Source organism: Eubalaena glacialis, chromosome 10 (assembly GCF_028564815.1).
Source record: "Eubalaena glacialis isolate mEubGla1 chromosome 10, mEubGla1.1.hap2.+ XY, whole genome shotgun sequence".
Taxonomy (NCBI): domain Eukaryota; kingdom Metazoa; phylum Chordata; class Mammalia; order Artiodactyla; family Balaenidae; genus Eubalaena; species Eubalaena glacialis.
The window spans coordinates 98,100,494-98,116,358 of NC_083725.1; the positions used below are offsets into that span (position 1 = coordinate 98,100,494).

At 45.3% G+C, this 15,865-nt stretch overlaps 1 protein-coding gene across 1 annotated transcript in view; it reads right to left on the reverse strand.

Annotated features, from left to right (window-relative positions):
• The window catches only part of SLC1A2 (solute carrier family 1 member 2), a 49,542-nt gene extending 38,919 nt beyond the window's left edge, over positions 1 to 10,623 (reverse strand). Inside the window, exons 1-4 of the mRNA XM_061203244.1 lie at positions 10,571 to 10,623; positions 8,760 to 8,899; positions 6,753 to 6,905; positions 4,649 to 4,899 (exon numbers count right to left, since the gene is read on the reverse strand). Coding sequence (XP_061059227.1) covers positions 4,649 to 4,899; positions 6,753 to 6,905; positions 8,760 to 8,889 — 534 coding nt within the window. The 5' untranslated portion in view covers positions 8,890 to 8,899; positions 10,571 to 10,623. The remainder of the gene's footprint in view (positions 1 to 4,648; positions 4,900 to 6,752; positions 6,906 to 8,759; positions 8,900 to 10,570) is intronic.
• Positions 10,624 to 15,865: the final 5,242 nt, after the last annotated feature.

Sequence of the window (15,865 nt, forward strand, 5' to 3'; positions counted from 1 at the left end):
CCCAGAGAAACACTACCTCCAGGGGCATTAAAATAGAAGTCATGCAGAATCCTAGAATGTCAGTGCCGGCATGTAGTAGGCGACAGATGGCTGAAGCCTGCATAGATACAGAAGAGGGGGCATGGAGAAGTCAAGTGACTCATCAGACGTCATAGAATTATTGGGAGAACTGGGACCTCAACTCAGATGCACTGACCACCACTGAGGTCTTTCACCACCTGTGCTGCCTGATAAACTCTATGGACCCAACCCTACAGCAGCTGGGCCCGAGAGTAAGCAAGGTTGACCTGACCAGCTCTCCTAACTGGGAGAGAGGGAAGCACAGCATTCCCTGAGGCAAGGCAGGTACTCCGTGTTCTAACCTGGCCACATGCACTTGTGCAGGGAGAAGGGCAGCCCCAGCTGAATGGCTACAGGCAGCTCATGGCCCCCTTGGTCTGGGCAACGCTGGCACAAAGAGAGAACGCAGGAAGGATCTGAAGGGAAGCTTCCATGAACAACAGAGTCACCCTCCTGGGGACAAAGTGGGGACCGGAGCCAACTGTAGGCCTATCCTGAGAAGGCTAAAGAAGCCAAAGCTCAAGTTCAAAGGAGTAACGGCCATGGGCCTGAATAAATGGTGCTTCCAGGATCAGGGGGGCGCCCAGGTGCTCCACCTTTGACAACTCTTACTTCTTATGTCAACAGGAGCCCCTCAAGGCTCACAGGGCTGAGTAACTAACCCCAGGACAGAAAGCTAGTAGTTTACGGAAGCAGGGTTCAAAATGAGGTATGTTCAGCTCCAAAATCCAGCTTCCAAAGAGCACAGCTCAGCGGCTGAGTTGAAGGTTGGACGACAGGCCGGGTCCTCTGAGTTCTCAGTTCAAGCCTGTTTGGGTTGAAGCACCCCAGCTGGCTGCCAACGCCAGTCGCAGCCTCCAGCGTCTCTCACCTTAAAACCTGCAAAGCCTGCTCACTGACTCACCTCCTCTTCCTGGCTACCTGCGATCCCCACGTAAGTAGCTACCTGGAACTCTGTCTATATCCAGAGCAACCAGGTTGATTTTTTAAAAATAGAAAGTCATCTCCTTGCCTAAACTCTTAGAATAAGAACCAGAGTCCGACCCTGGCCCGCCAGGCCCTCCTTCACCCACTCCACTCCCCACTCAGCGGCCTTGCTTCTCTTCTCAACAAATGCTTGCCAACCTCTGTGAGCCTCTGCCCCTGCTTAGCGGGCTCTTCCCCCAGTTCTCCTCAGGCTGGATCATTCTTTTTTTTTTTTTTAAATAAATTTATTTATTTTATTTATTTATTTTTGGCTGCATTTGGGTCTTTGTTGCTGCGCACCAGCTTTCTCTAATTGCTGGCGAGCGGGGGCTGCTCTTCGTTGCGGTGCGCGGGCTTCTCATTGTGGTGGCTTCTCTTGTTGCAGAGCACGGGCTCTAGGTGCGCGGGCTTCGGTAGTTGCAGCACGCAGGCTCAGTAGTTGTGGCGCACGGGCTTAGTTGCTCCGCGGCATGTGGGATCTTCCTAGACCAGGGCTTGAACCCGTGTCCCCTGCACTGGCAGGTGGATTCTTAACCACTGCGCCACCAGGGAAGGCCCGGGCTGGCTCATTCTGACCCCTTATTGTCTCAGCTCAGATGTCTCCCCCAGTTACTAGCCCATCATCCTGCTCCAGCTCTCAGAGTGCACTTACCTTAATTTTCAAGTACCTTGTGCGTTTACCTGACATTTGTTCTGGTCTATCTCCCCCGAGTCCCTGAATGTACGTCAGCTCCACTGAGCAGGGACCCCAACTGGTTCATTCTCTGTGGCATCCTGTGCACCCAAATATCGGCCAAAGGAGCAAACCCAGTTCACTGAATTCCCCGGAAGAAAGGACGCCATGTGGTCACTCTCACTGGGCCTGATGAATGTGGTCAGGCCACACCTGACAGCCTGTTGCCACCTTGGAAACCTCACCTTGGTTCAGAGTCAGCCTGAAGCAGTGAACAGGAGGCCTCCCTGCTTTCAGAGACACAGGTCCTGCCACCTTGGGGGAGGAGCCTCTGCACTGGAGACAGCACGCCTTTCTCTTTACATCTCTGTGTCTAACTCTGGTCCTGAAGCTCCCTCCACCCAAGAGACGCTACCTGAAACCACTCCCAGCTGTACCCCAAGGGCACGGAAGGCACCACCCAGCACCCTTTCTCTCTGGTAATTCCTTGTCACCATCAAAGAGTTCCCTTTCTTCCAACCCTCTTCAAGGCCTTCCTAAGCCTGTGGGATTGCACCTAGTTTAAGCTTCATTTCCTCTGGGCTGCCTGGAGTCTGGCTTAAGGAATCTGTACCCTCCCTCACCCTGCGGTCAAATATTCCACATGATTATTTCTCTGAGTGTCCTAACCCAAAGGACCATGTCCTTGGGCTTAGCTGGAGGACTAAGGGCTCACTCCTCATATGAATTTTGTCAGTGGAGGGGTGGGTCCAGTGCCCCTTGCCCTGGGGGACACTAGAGATTGCCCATCGACCAGACAGGTCAGGGAGCGTGAGCGTGGCTGACACCACAGAAATTCACCCCAGCCCAGAGCAACAGCTCTGGGTGCTGCCTGCTTCTCAGTTCTGCCTCACTGACTCAGACGAAAGGGACTCCCTCTCGCATGGAGCGTGGTCGTGATGGGGCACAGAAAGGAGGCCCAAATCTGTCCCTCCCCGTCCCTCCGATGCTACCCCTACCCCCAGACTCCCACCAGCTTGGCCTCCAGCTGCTACAGCTCCAGAGCGCTCTTTCCAGAATGTTAAGAATAGACTTGGCACCCGGTTGCGTCTATCACCCCAAAGCAAGCAAACTCATCTTTCTAAGCAGGCTGGCTGAGGGGCAGGCACATTGCACAGAGAGGGTACCAGTAAGCACCCCTCCCCTAGCCTGTTTCTATTCACTCCCCACCCAACTTCCCCTGCCTGGAATGTTTCCTTTAATATAGTTCCTTGCTACAAGTGCCTCTGAAGTGATATTGGAAATCAGAGACCATATTCCAGATTTATCCAGAGTAAACTGGGCTCAGCAGTGATTGGCAATGGCACTTTGGGGGCAGCTGGGAATGCAGACTTTTCTTCTCTGAGACCTGTTTCCTCAGTTTATTCTTCTGTGATTCCCTGGAAATGGTTGAAGGAGGTTCCTTGATGCTAGTTTACTTCCAACCAGAGTCAATGTGAACTGAGGTGTATTCGAACCTAAACTAGCCTTAGGTCTAGACAACAGGCTGGTGAGGGGGCCCTGGGCAGCTAACTCAGTGGTTCCACTTGAGAGAGGCTGGGATCTGGGACCTGGGATATCTGGGACTCTTTGCTGCAGTGCTTGCACCTGGACAAACAGCAAAATACAAAGAAACTAGGACTAAAAATAACTGCGTGCATGCGCAGTTGGGGCAAATTATGAACAACCAGATACAAAAAGACCCAAAACCCAACTGCCACTTCTGGGGTGTCTGGAGCAAAAGCAGGGTACCACGCATGATCCCTGCACACAGCACCACCAAGGGGGTGGGCACACCACCCAAGCCACCCCTCTCGCCTGAGCCCTGGACCCATCCTCACCCTCACCCCATTTAAGGGACCAGCTTGCCGGCCCTGCCCCCACCCCAGGGAGGGAGCGAGGGAAGCTGTTACTCGTTTTCGCTCTACGGCAGCACAAGTCCAAATAAAGCCTTGCCTGAATTTCTCATCTGGCCTCTTATCAATTTCTATTGATTAAAGAGTCCAAGAACCCTGGTTGGTAACACACCCAGCAGAATCAACTGGTTTTAAAAGTCGTGTGTTAAAAACTAGATATGCCTTCGTGCAGCTGGTAGGAACGTACATATCGATACAAGTTTTGTAAGGCTATTTTTGCAACATCCAGCAAATTCAAAATATCAACTCTTTGGCAGGACAGTTTTGCTTCTAGAATTTATCCTTTAGAAATACTACACAACAATGAAAAACGAAAGAGAGAGATGACACTAAAACACTGTTAAACGAAAAAGCAAGGTGTAACACAGTATGTATGATGCAGCACCACCCGAGCTGAATTTTTTTTTAATTTTATGCACACATACACACGCACATGTGACAAAGAAAATATATAGGAGGAAACATGAGTAGCTCTAGGGAAGCGACGTGGCGACTTGAATTTTTACTTTATGTGCATCTATAAACTTTCCAAAATCCTCATGTATTACTTCCAGAACTTGACAAATACCCAGTCCCTGGGCCCACCCTGGAGATTCTGATTCTGTAGAGCACGTGCATTTTTAAATGGACCACATGTGGTTTTGCTATACTGCTAAGATCAAGAACCACTGAGTACTCTAGAGAGTTGTGGGCAAGTGTGATCAAAATGTGCCCTTGGACGACACAGAGACAAGAACCTAAAAGAAGAAAAAGAGATCAAAGAAAGAAAGGAGAAGAGGGGTCCCAGAGCTAAATGCTATTAAGTGCACTGCAAAAGAAAGGGAAGGTTAAAAAAACAAAGACAACACGACTCCAATCCTAAAATCCTGCCCCAGATGGCCCCGTACAACCCCTAGGCAGAGTATAAATATGAAAAGAATTACTCCCCAGAACTGGTTTGTTGAAACAGTCTCTAAGTTACCACCTTTGTAACTTAGGAGTTTGGAGAACAATGGATATCAGAACTCTAGGTTACCTGCTGAAAACAGGCTTGGACAAGGTTTTCAGGGAAGAGATTTCGAATAAGGTCCAGAAAGGCATCCAGGCTGGACACTTCATCGTTCTTCTGCCCAGGCCCCAGCTGCTTCTTGAGTTTGGGGTTCCCCGGGTGGATAGCCAATACCAGGATGACCCCCAGCACCGCAGCGATGATGGTCGTGGACATGTAATATACCATAGCTCTCGTGCCTAAGCGGCCACTGGCTTTAGCATCCAGGCCTGACAACCCTGGACGGAAAAGAAATCCAGAAGTATTAGTTGTATTATTTTCCTGTTACTTGCCCCTTTCTGCATACCTATAACCAACCCTCGGCTTCGTATCACTCAAACGTATTAATGGTTAATTAAACCTTCTTCACCTGAATATTTGGTCAATTCCACAGTTTACAATTCAATTTTCCAAGGATGTTTTTGAGATTCTAGAGAACTGGGGAGAGTTGGAGAACATCTGGTTCAGGGTTTATAAACTGGTTGGTGACTACTTTTTGTCAGTCTGCAATAGTGAGTTAAAATTGAATATTCTCTTCAATTTTTAATTCTGAGAGTATGTCCTTCCCACTTATTTGGTATTAAGATATCCTTTCTTTATGAAGTGGTGGTCCTGGTACATGCTAGGTTTTTTTGTTTGTTTTAATGTCCTCGCTTAGGAAAATAAAAGATTGGTAGCCCTATGTATTCAAAACGTCTTTTGAATACATTACTGGTCATGAAATCAAAAGTCTGGAAAAGTGGTTCTAGCACAGTCTTCTCATTCCCCCGAGGTGAAACTTGATGGAGACCACATTTTCTGACCTCAAGTAGGGATGTGAGAACAGGTGCACAAAACACCCAGCATGGGTGGGAGCTTCATCTATATTTCAGGAGCTTCTGTGATGGTTAGCGGAAATTCCAAGCAAGTCACAAAAACTCCAGCCTTCATTGGGTTTTTTTTCCAGTAGTTTCTTCAGTTTTTCTACTTCCTGGTTTCAGTTCCTGCTTTTACTAGACTGAGAGATGCAACCCTTTCTGGGGACCAGTCTTTTTTGCCGTGGGGGAGGAAGTTATTATTGATGTTAATAATTCTCTGAATGAAGCTGACCCATATGTGACACATTTCTCCTTACAACCTGAAGTCTAATTCTAGCCAACGGAAGTGAGGTTTCCTTACCAGGTTGGCCAATGTACAATCTGTTAAACAGGCATGGAGAACAAATTTTCTCTGGTTTAAAAAGGAGCATTTAAAGTAAAACATAGCTTCACTCAGTCTGGGGCTGAATGATAAGATCCTCCTGACACTGAGTCCCAGCTCTTTCCCTCACTGGATTCACTGGTCCACCAGCTATGAGACTGTAGCATCTGAATCTCTTGGAGTTACCAGAGCTTCACTACCTTCATAAAGTGGATGGTCCAGAGGGACAGCTTTCTCAAGGTCACCCAGCCTGTTGGCACCCAGATATAAACCAAAGCCCAGTTCTTCATCCCTAACTCAGAGTTTAGTCTCTAAACTTCATCAGTTTATACCTTGTTTGAGTAATATTATTTGGTAAGGAGGAAACTACCAGTATAAGCCCAGGGAGGGGAAAAAATTCTTTCAAATAAAACAACTCTTTCAGCCAAAAAACAAGTGAACATGACCTATACATTAAGGGTACCTTTCTTCTGAAAACCTCGAAGGGTTTCATATCTAGTATTTCATTTATTTTTAATACCCACTTCCCTGTACACCCAATTAAGTAGTAAAGAGAAAATTTCTTTTTCTATTTGTTACCTTTATTTGTCAGTTTCTGAACAAATACAATTTGGGAAATGAGAAAAGTATACATTAAAAATTAAAATCACTAGATATGATCACTTTTAACATGCGGCTATTTCCTTTTTATCTTTTGTTGCTAGACAGACAGATGGACCAACCAATAGGTGGCAAACTCTTTTTTTAGGGTTGCTTATCCCAATTTTAGAGACAGGAAAAACCAAGGCTCTGAAGTGAAATGACACAGATGATCACATTCATTGATTCAACCAAACTGAGATTCTATGGTCAATCCAAAAGTTGGAGTGGGAGTACGACCCGCTTTGGCCCGGTGCCAGAGAGGTGGTCTTACCTGTGATTAAACTGGAGATGATTAGAGGCAGAATGAGCATCTTTAGCATCCTCATGAGTATATCCCCTGGGAAGGCTATTAACATAACCACATCAGGGTGGATAGGAGATGCCAAGCGAAGAAGCCCTCCACATACTGCCCCCAGGACGACACCTATAAGAAAGGGGGAAAAATATGAATTTAGCTTTTGCCCTCATCAAATGAATAGCTCTAGGGATGTAGCTCAATGACATTGACCTTCCTCATACTTCTCCATCATCAGATGATGACTAACACGTAACAAAAATACCATTAGAAAAGTGAAGTTGATTTTGATGACTCATGAGAAAATACTTTGTATCTCCAACTATTCTAAAAGGCAGCACTGGAAGAGTCAAGAAGAGCCTTCTCAAGGCTTTGTGGGAAATATAACCTGGCGACTTGACTCTGGCTTCTTTGAGGATATCATCCACTTGCAGAGTCACAGATTGTCAGTAGAAATAATCCACAGTGCCAGATATTGCCTCTCTTCGCAGCCTAGGCTGGCCACATTCCATGGTGTTTCATGTTTTTCTTCCCTTTTGAACTGAATACCAGATAAAAGGAACATTTAAGTGACCAAGCTGGGGTGTTTTCTTTATTCTTCTCTTTTCTTTGCCTTCCGATAATTTCCCCATGGCTTATCCTCAAGAAGTTTTGTCTTTGACTTCTATGTCCTTGTACATAATCTTGAGACTTGCTGATCTTAGGGGAGGTCAAGGGGGGGTGTCTAAAAATAAATAATTTGGGAGGAAACAATTTGGGCAGAGGTGCTAGCAGGAGCCTTTCACTTTGCATACGCAGGGATTCCACAAGAAAACCTTGGATCTCTCCAAACTGGTGGCCAACGTAAACGACCTTCTGGAGACCACAAGTGGGGTCATAGCATGACTGGTGTAAGGGGGGGAGGGGGGTCCTAGGTATGTGGCTATGGTGTTAACTCCAGATATGCAAAGGGAGTAACATGGCCAAAAGCCTTATCTTTTTTTCTTCCACAGGTGAAAAACACACTTCTTCAAAACCTCTGATGAATGAAATTTGCTTCTGTGGAGGGTAACCCTTGGAAAACCCTACCACGCCTGTGGTCTTCTTCTATTAAGTGAACTGAGCTGGGGGGCAAGTTCCCAGTCCTGACTAGTCCACCGACATCCAAGATGACTGACTCGAAGGAGAAGCCATGGACGATGTGTGTGTGTGTGTGTGTGTGTGTGTGTGTGTGTGAGATGGCTCTTCATTGCTCCCGCGTATAGCCTCATAAGAGTTGAAGAACAAGGAGGTGAGGTTGAGAAAGGAAAAGAGGTGGTTGTCCCTATAAGAAACCGCAATTTTCCCCGTTTTCAATCAATCCTGGTTGAAAACCCAAGGCCAAGTCTGTATCAACAGTCACACGAAAGGACAGTCAGAGCTTGGGTGAGGCCAGAGGCAGGGGAGTAAGGCTTTTGAGGTGGAGCTGGAGTGGATCAAGGCTTTGGGACAAGCCTCTTCCACACGGACCTCGTTAGCTAATGTGCTAACCAAATCTAAGTTAATGAGGTGCTTGAAGAAGCTTAGACCTTGGGAGCCCTGTTAGTGGGATTAGGGCAACTGTTGCCTTTATCTGGACACAGGTACTTCTCTAAATGTGGTCTACTGACCATCTGCTTTGGAATCACCTAGAAGGTTTATTAAGATGCAGATTCCTAGGTCTCACTCCAAGTGGCGCAGAGTCTCTGTGAGTAGGGCCTGGGAATCTGCATGCTGACATACCCATGGGAAATGTACACGCATACTGAAATCTGAGAACCACAAGAATCCCAAGGAGGCAAACGTGGCTAGGGCAGGTGACAGGGAAGATGGTATCACTGAGGCAGCCGTGCCTGGGTAAAGGCAGAGTTAGGCAGGGCGTGTGGCTTGTTTTCCAGGGGGAGGGCTGGCTGCCAGAACCAGCTTCCATACAGAGCCAGGAGAGACCAGGGGAAGAGGGGAGGGTGGGGCAGGCCTGTCACCTACCAAACACGGTCAGTGTGAGCAGGAGATTCTTCCCCAGCTTGTCACACAGGCGCAGCCCCAGATGCCGGGGCTTCGGCTCCTCCGAGCTGAGGTGGCTGTCGTGCATCCGTACTTCCACCTGCTTGGGCATGTTGTTGGCACTAAAACAGAAGGGGAGGCAGTGGTTAGAGTCTGCTGGGCATCTCTGCAGTTTGAGGGTCTCAGGTTGTAGGAGGCGAAACAGCCTTCCCCAGGCACAGCTGGGAATCTGGAACCATGGGCAGGAAAGTAAAAACCAGGGCAACTCAGGGCACCCTGAATTCCAGTTTGCCTATAAGCAGGTTACTAGGACACACCGAACGCCAACACGCCAAGTGCTTTTATCCCTATTATCTTGGATCATCACAGAAAAGGCATCACATAGGCAGTGGAAGGTTTTTCCAAGAGTTGCCCACCATGGTAACTCTCTGAGGCAAGTATCTCTGCCCTGTTTTACAGAAAGTAACTTGCCCAGCGTCACAGGCTAAAAGGAATGGATAGTCAGACTCCATATATGCCTGGCTTCAAAACCTGAGCTCTTTCCTTCTTGTATCAACAGCAAGAAGATGGCTTTTGAATAATCTAAGGTCAGGAGCGTCACAGCCTAAGTCACTGCTAAATTAAATGCCTCTGAGCTCAAGCCTTCCCCATTCTGGACACAGAAAAGTCGTAAATGCTGGTAGTCCAAGTTTTACCTCTCTTTTGGAAAAGATGGTTTATCTAGTTAAAAAAAATTCATTCCATTGTGGTTTTTAAAAGGTCACTTGCATTATCAGGAGTCCTCTAAGCTGCCAATAGTCATGCTACTCAGTGTCAAAGAAGTATGGCTTTAAGAAGCATGCAATCACCTTCACCCGTAGATGCACCCCAGCCCTCTTCCAGAAAAACCCCATGTGAACCCAAGCTATGCTAAGACTCTGCCAATGGAGCCCTTGCCAGGATAATGAGTATACTGCCTTTTTTTCCAGCTACGTCATTTCCCAGGCCAATAAGATTTCAAATTTAAGCTTGGGGACCAACATAGGGAGGCCAATTTCTCACTTTGACGTCTTAGGACGTTTTTGCTAGCTGCCATTTACAACCACCATCATGTGACAAACAAACAAAAAAAAGGTCTTTAACACCTAGAAAGACAAGTCACAGTCTCTGAATAAATGACAATACCTTCCCAGATAGGCAGGTGTCAGCTTTACCCAGATATTCTCACCACAGACTGGGGAGATCTTCCTTTGGAACCAACAGAACTCTTCAGGTTAGTGGTTTGGAATCACTGATTATAATGGAAATGGTGTGGGTTTTGGAAACAGAGAGCCTGGGTTCAAATCATGACTCTATCACTTGCTAGCTGTGTGGTTTATAGGAAGAAGGGCTCGAGGCCTACCTTGTGGAAATTAAACATGATAATGTATGTTGGGGGCCTGGCATGGCAGCCAACACAAGTGGTTCCTTTCTCCAGGGAACATTCACGACAAGGGTGACGTTTAAGTTAGGGGACCCACCCAGTTGCACCATCATTCTTTCAAGACACCAAGCTTAGCTTCCAGAGTCTCAGAGTCAAGACCAGGGACTCAACACAAGACTTACTTTTTCATAACAGGCTGCCTAATATACTTGCTTCCAGAATAAAATGATACAAATGAACTTATTTACAACACAGAAACAGATTCACAGATTTAGAAAACAAATTTATGATCACCAAAGGGGAAAGGTGCGGGGGGGAGGGATAAATTAGGAGTTTGGGATTAACATATACACACTACTATATATAAAATAGATAATCAATAAAGACCTACTGTATAGCACAGGGAACTCTTCTCAATAGTCTGTAATGACCTATATGGGAAAAGAATCTGAAAAAGAATGGATATATGTATATGTATAACTGACTCACTTTGCTGTGCACCTGAAACTAACACAACATTGTAAATCAACTATACTTCAATAAAAAATAAAAATTATAAATAAATAAATAACAGAATATTTTAAAATTAGGAATAATGTGACATGGTCTGGTAGAATGCCCAGATGATAACATTAGTCAAAATATAAGCTTCTTAGTCTTCCCTTAATGGCCTAATTTTCTACTCATCTAGTTAGTCTGGGGGCAATCTCTGACTATCTGGCATACGTGTGTGTTGATGATCGCTCAGACAGTCTAAAGAAGAAAATAGGGCATGAAGCTCACAGCAAACAGACGGGGGCTTTCTGACCGGCAAGCAGTAAGTACCACTTCCTCCCATCACCAAGTGAAACAGACGGAAAAGTTCCTTTTACACCACAGCAGGGAAAATGATCAAAACTATCTTTTTAACATGGATAGACCATACTTCTATGCTTGCATTAGGATCTTTTTATATTTTTTAAACACTTCTCCAGCCAGTAATCCGAAGCTGTAAACCAGGAAACTGCCAACGGAGAATGGAGGCCGTACGTGTTCAGAAATGGTGAATGCATTCGTTAGCCAGCCCTTGGCAAAAACTCTATGAGTCCCTTGACAGCGTAATCCCCTGCCTTCTGCTTCATTTGAAGCCCTCCTGCCACCGAAGTTAGAATCAGGCACATGGTTGGTATTTCAGTGAGACTCACAAGTATTTAAACCAGACATTCTGGCAGGATCCACATGATGTAATGAAAGTGTCAAGCATCAAGACAGCCGTGTCTAAGTGAAAACACACAAATATTAGGTTAACGTACACACCCGATCCAGCAGTGTGGTGGGATGCCTACTGGCCACACTTCTTAGTTGCACAAAATCGCTGTATGTTTAATGATTTGTCTTTTAAGCCATGACAAAATGTCCCTGAAGCCCTGAATCAAAACAGCCACGTCAAAGTAGCAGCATCAAAATGTCATGAACCCACGAGTACTGAGAGAATGCCTGTGACTTGCCCTCTTGAAATTAAACATGTGCTCCAGGCTCAGAGGAGCTCCTAACCTCTGCACATAGAAAATCATTATTAAAGTACATCAGGGCCTTGGCTGGCCTCTGGGGATGCAGGGAGTCCCATGAGAACTCTTTGTAAAGATCCTAGACCAGTCTAAGTGATCCCTGCATCCCCCAGAACACAAGGAGAGCTTGAAATGGAGAATATTATAGAACATAACATTAAATAATATTGTATAGCATAATACAGAGCTGCTTCTAAGCCTTATATATCTTCAGAAGAACAGATATAGTTTTGTTTTTGTTTTTGCTTTATTTTATATTCACCATTTCCAATGCTCTTTATTTCTTCCTATAGTTCTGGGTTTTTTTCTTCCAGTTTTATTGAGATATAATTGACACACAGCACTGTATAAGTAAGCAGCATGATAATTTTTTTAACAACTTTATTGGAGTATAATTGCTTTACAATGGTGTGTTAGTTTCTGCTGTGTAACAAAGTGAATCAGCTATACATATACATATATCCCCATATCTCCTCCCTCTCGTGTCTCCCTCCCACCCTCCCTATCCCACCCCTCTAGGTGGACACTAGTGGGAAGCAGCCGCATAGCACAGGGAGATCAGCATAATAATTTGATTTACATACAGCATGAAGTGATTATCACGGTAAATTTAGAAAACATCCATCATCTAATATATGTACAAAATTAAAGAAATAGAAAACAATTTTTTCCTTGTGATGAGAACTCTTAGGATTGACTCTTTTAACAACTTTCATTACATCCCTAGAACAGATATAGTTTTTCAAATGAGATTACACACATCCACAGCTCTGTGAATGCTGGTTACTGAATGCACATAGTAACAGCGGCGATAACAAGGATAACTGGTATTTACTGAGGACTCTGTGTGTCCAACACTATAGTCAGTGATGAGTAAGGTGTAATCCTCGTGCTTAAGGAGCTCTTAAGGGGAAACACAAAGCACGTTGCATGGTACTTGTCTGCTTTACATATGGGCCATGATAAGGCCCTGTACAGGATGTTATGGGACATGGTAAGAATGGTGTCTAACCTAGCTTTGGGGAAGAAGAAGACTGTTCAAGAAAGGCCCCCAGGAGGGGCTGATACCAGAGCTGGATCTTAAAGGATGGATTTAATTTAAATGTCTACATCCTTTAACACCTGGTCCCAAGCGCTTGATAAATGTTTGCTCAAAGAAATTAAGAATTGGAGAGCAGCTATACAGGGCACTGTGCTTTCTCCTGGGAACCAGGCCCTTCTACAGTAGACTGGCAGCATACTACCTAGCACCCCTCATACCATTCTGCATCTGTTCCACAAATTCCCATTAGGCATATATTACAGGCCCCATGCTATTCTAGGTAATAAAATATCACAATAGACAAAACAGACAAAGCCCTTGCTCTCACGGGCTGTACATTTTAGTGGGATAACAAATAAATGAATAAATATATTTCAAGTAGAGATCATGTGCTAGGAAGTGGGTGACAGGCGGGAAGAAGGCAGAGTTATTTTGCATCAAGTGGTCAGGGAAGGAGGGCTTCGTGATAAGGGGACATTTGAACAGAAACCTGGAGGACTAAGGGGTCTCCTAAATTACTTATGCAGTTTGTCCAGAGCTTAGCAAATAAATGGCAGACACAGAATTTGGAAATCTGTTGGTCCAAACTAGAGCCCGAAGCTCCCACCAGATGCCAATCTTGGTGTCCACGCATTGGTTTTTAGCACAGGCACTGATTCAAATAAAAGTCAAGGCAGTAATGCTGCATCCCATTACCATCATGAATATGGTGGAGGTTGAATGACTGTCCCAGTTCCAAGCAAAAGAAATGGATATCAGAGAAAGGTGAGTTGGACATAGGAGGAGGCCTGAGGTCACGACAGCCTGCAGATTTACTTCTTCGGCAATGAACAGAAAGGGCAAGGCCTGATCTGGGTAGGTCCACTGTATAAAGACAATAAGTTATTTCAAATGTGCACACTTATCCCTTCATTAATGTTCCCTCCCTACAACTTGTGGCCATGCAGACGGAACCAAGAAATAAGGATTTTGAAAGCCCAGGCGTGGCTTGGTTATGCGAAATCCATCAAGCCTGATGCTCTCCCCACACTGTTCACCACCTCTATTTCTACTCGAGTGCCTTCTGGATGGAAGATTTAGCAATGTAATTCTTTAATACAGTATAAGCCAATTCCGCCACATCTCTCTCCATTGCCCAGCAAAGTAAGGCCATGCGATGGGAGAGCTGTTTGTATGATCTAAACTTGAACATTGAGCCTATAATTTCCTTCAGCCTTAGCTTCTCCACTAAACTGTTTAAACAGCTGTTAATTTTGCAGTCGCTGCCCCGTTCTTTCTCACACAAATGCACGTGAGTCCTGTTTCAAAGGCAAGCTCAGCTTATCATGCAAAACATCCTCTGTGACTCCAAAGGGAACGTGTAATGGGGCTGATGCTAAATTTTAAACAATTCTCAGGACCTGCTTTTCATTTGCATTTGCTTTCCCTTGCTCTGCCAAGAGCCTCTAATAATAGGCTCATTAGATGTGGTGTTGGATTCGGATTTCCTGCCTGCACACTTCTGTGTCAACTTATCTGGCACCAAATTCTTTTTCCTCCTTCGCTGGTTCAATGAGGTGACAACAGAATGTTCCCCAAGGAACCTAAAAGCAACCGGTGTGTTTTTGCCTGGAGGATGTGAGGTCTGCAACGGGCATCACCCATCTGACCCTCTGCTACCCAAGTCTAAAGACCCCAGAGGCACAGAAGAGACAATGTCCAGAAATGGCCCTAAATGGGGGACACTAGGTCAGACCCTCAAGAGCAAAAATAGTGTTTGTTGATGGGGCTTTCCCCCAAGGTGGTCAAGGTATTTGGAAAAGGATGCCGGAAATACCAGTGCTGTCAGCTCTGAGCAACACAAAACGGTGATTACAGCTGTGACTGTCCCACATCTGGGAATTCCCTGGTTCCCTAAAGAATGTCACACCCACAGGGAGAGGGTCTGGCACTCTAAAACAGCTGGGAATTTCCACCAACCAGTCTCTTCACCCATGCTAGATCCTGTAAGACCTGGTTTAACCATGTTAAGGATGCTCACTGACCAAGAAGTCAGAATCTCTCTGACAGATACTGTGTCCTCATAGATCCTGAGAATGAACGAAACCTAGAGGTTCACAGCCTCCAAATCTCCTCAGCCCCTTCTGTTCACTGTGTCCATTTCCTAGATCACATAAATGCTTTCTGGAAAGGTCCTGCCAGTGAACACCAGACTTCACAAATGATACATCTTAAGCTTCTCCTTGAATATCGGAAGGTCTGGCTAAAGAGCACAGTTTACAATTATTCCAAATTATGACGGGATTGGACCTAGTAGACAACATGAGATGGGAAGTCAGGAGGTCTGGGTTCTAACTCCAGGGCTGCTGCTAACTGGCTGTGTCAGAAATAATATAAGATTGATGTAAAGTTACTTGACCATAATCAACAGACAGAAGAGTAAAGCAATATGAAATGATAAAAACACGCTCTTAATATGCAATACCAATGGGGTTTAGGTATCAATTTTGGCAGATTTTTATATTTGAGGTCCCAGGCTCTTAATCTGTAAAATAAGAGGGCTGGATTAGAAATTCTTTAACGTTCTAAAATTCTGTGATTCTCTAATTCTCCTGGGGTGGGAGGTGGTAATTAATAGCCTTCAGTTCCAGAGATGCAGCCTCCTTTCTATTCTATCCAGCACTGAATGAGCTTAGAGCTCATGGGTGACTTAGAGATAAGAGACAAACCAATAATAACAGTGACAACCATTTCTTTATGTCTTTATCTCCGTTTTTACCTTTCCTATCTCTGCTACATAAACATGTTTTTTTTAGTGCTACTGAAGCTGAGTTTGGGGTCAAATTCAGTATACAATTCAGACACAGGCATCATCTTAATCCCCCATCCACGTCTGACCAATTCTCAGTCTAGACTTCTAAGGTGGGCAGGTCAATGCCATGGGAATATAGTCAAACAGGTGAACTGGCATTGGGACCAGCCAATAGTCAAATCCACCATTGAATCACTGAGAGGCCACCTATCTCATTCATAGTCAACTCCCGTGGAACTGGACGGGATGCTCTCACAGGAACATTCAAGATGAAAAATTGAGGGAAAGGAATCCTGTCTCCATATC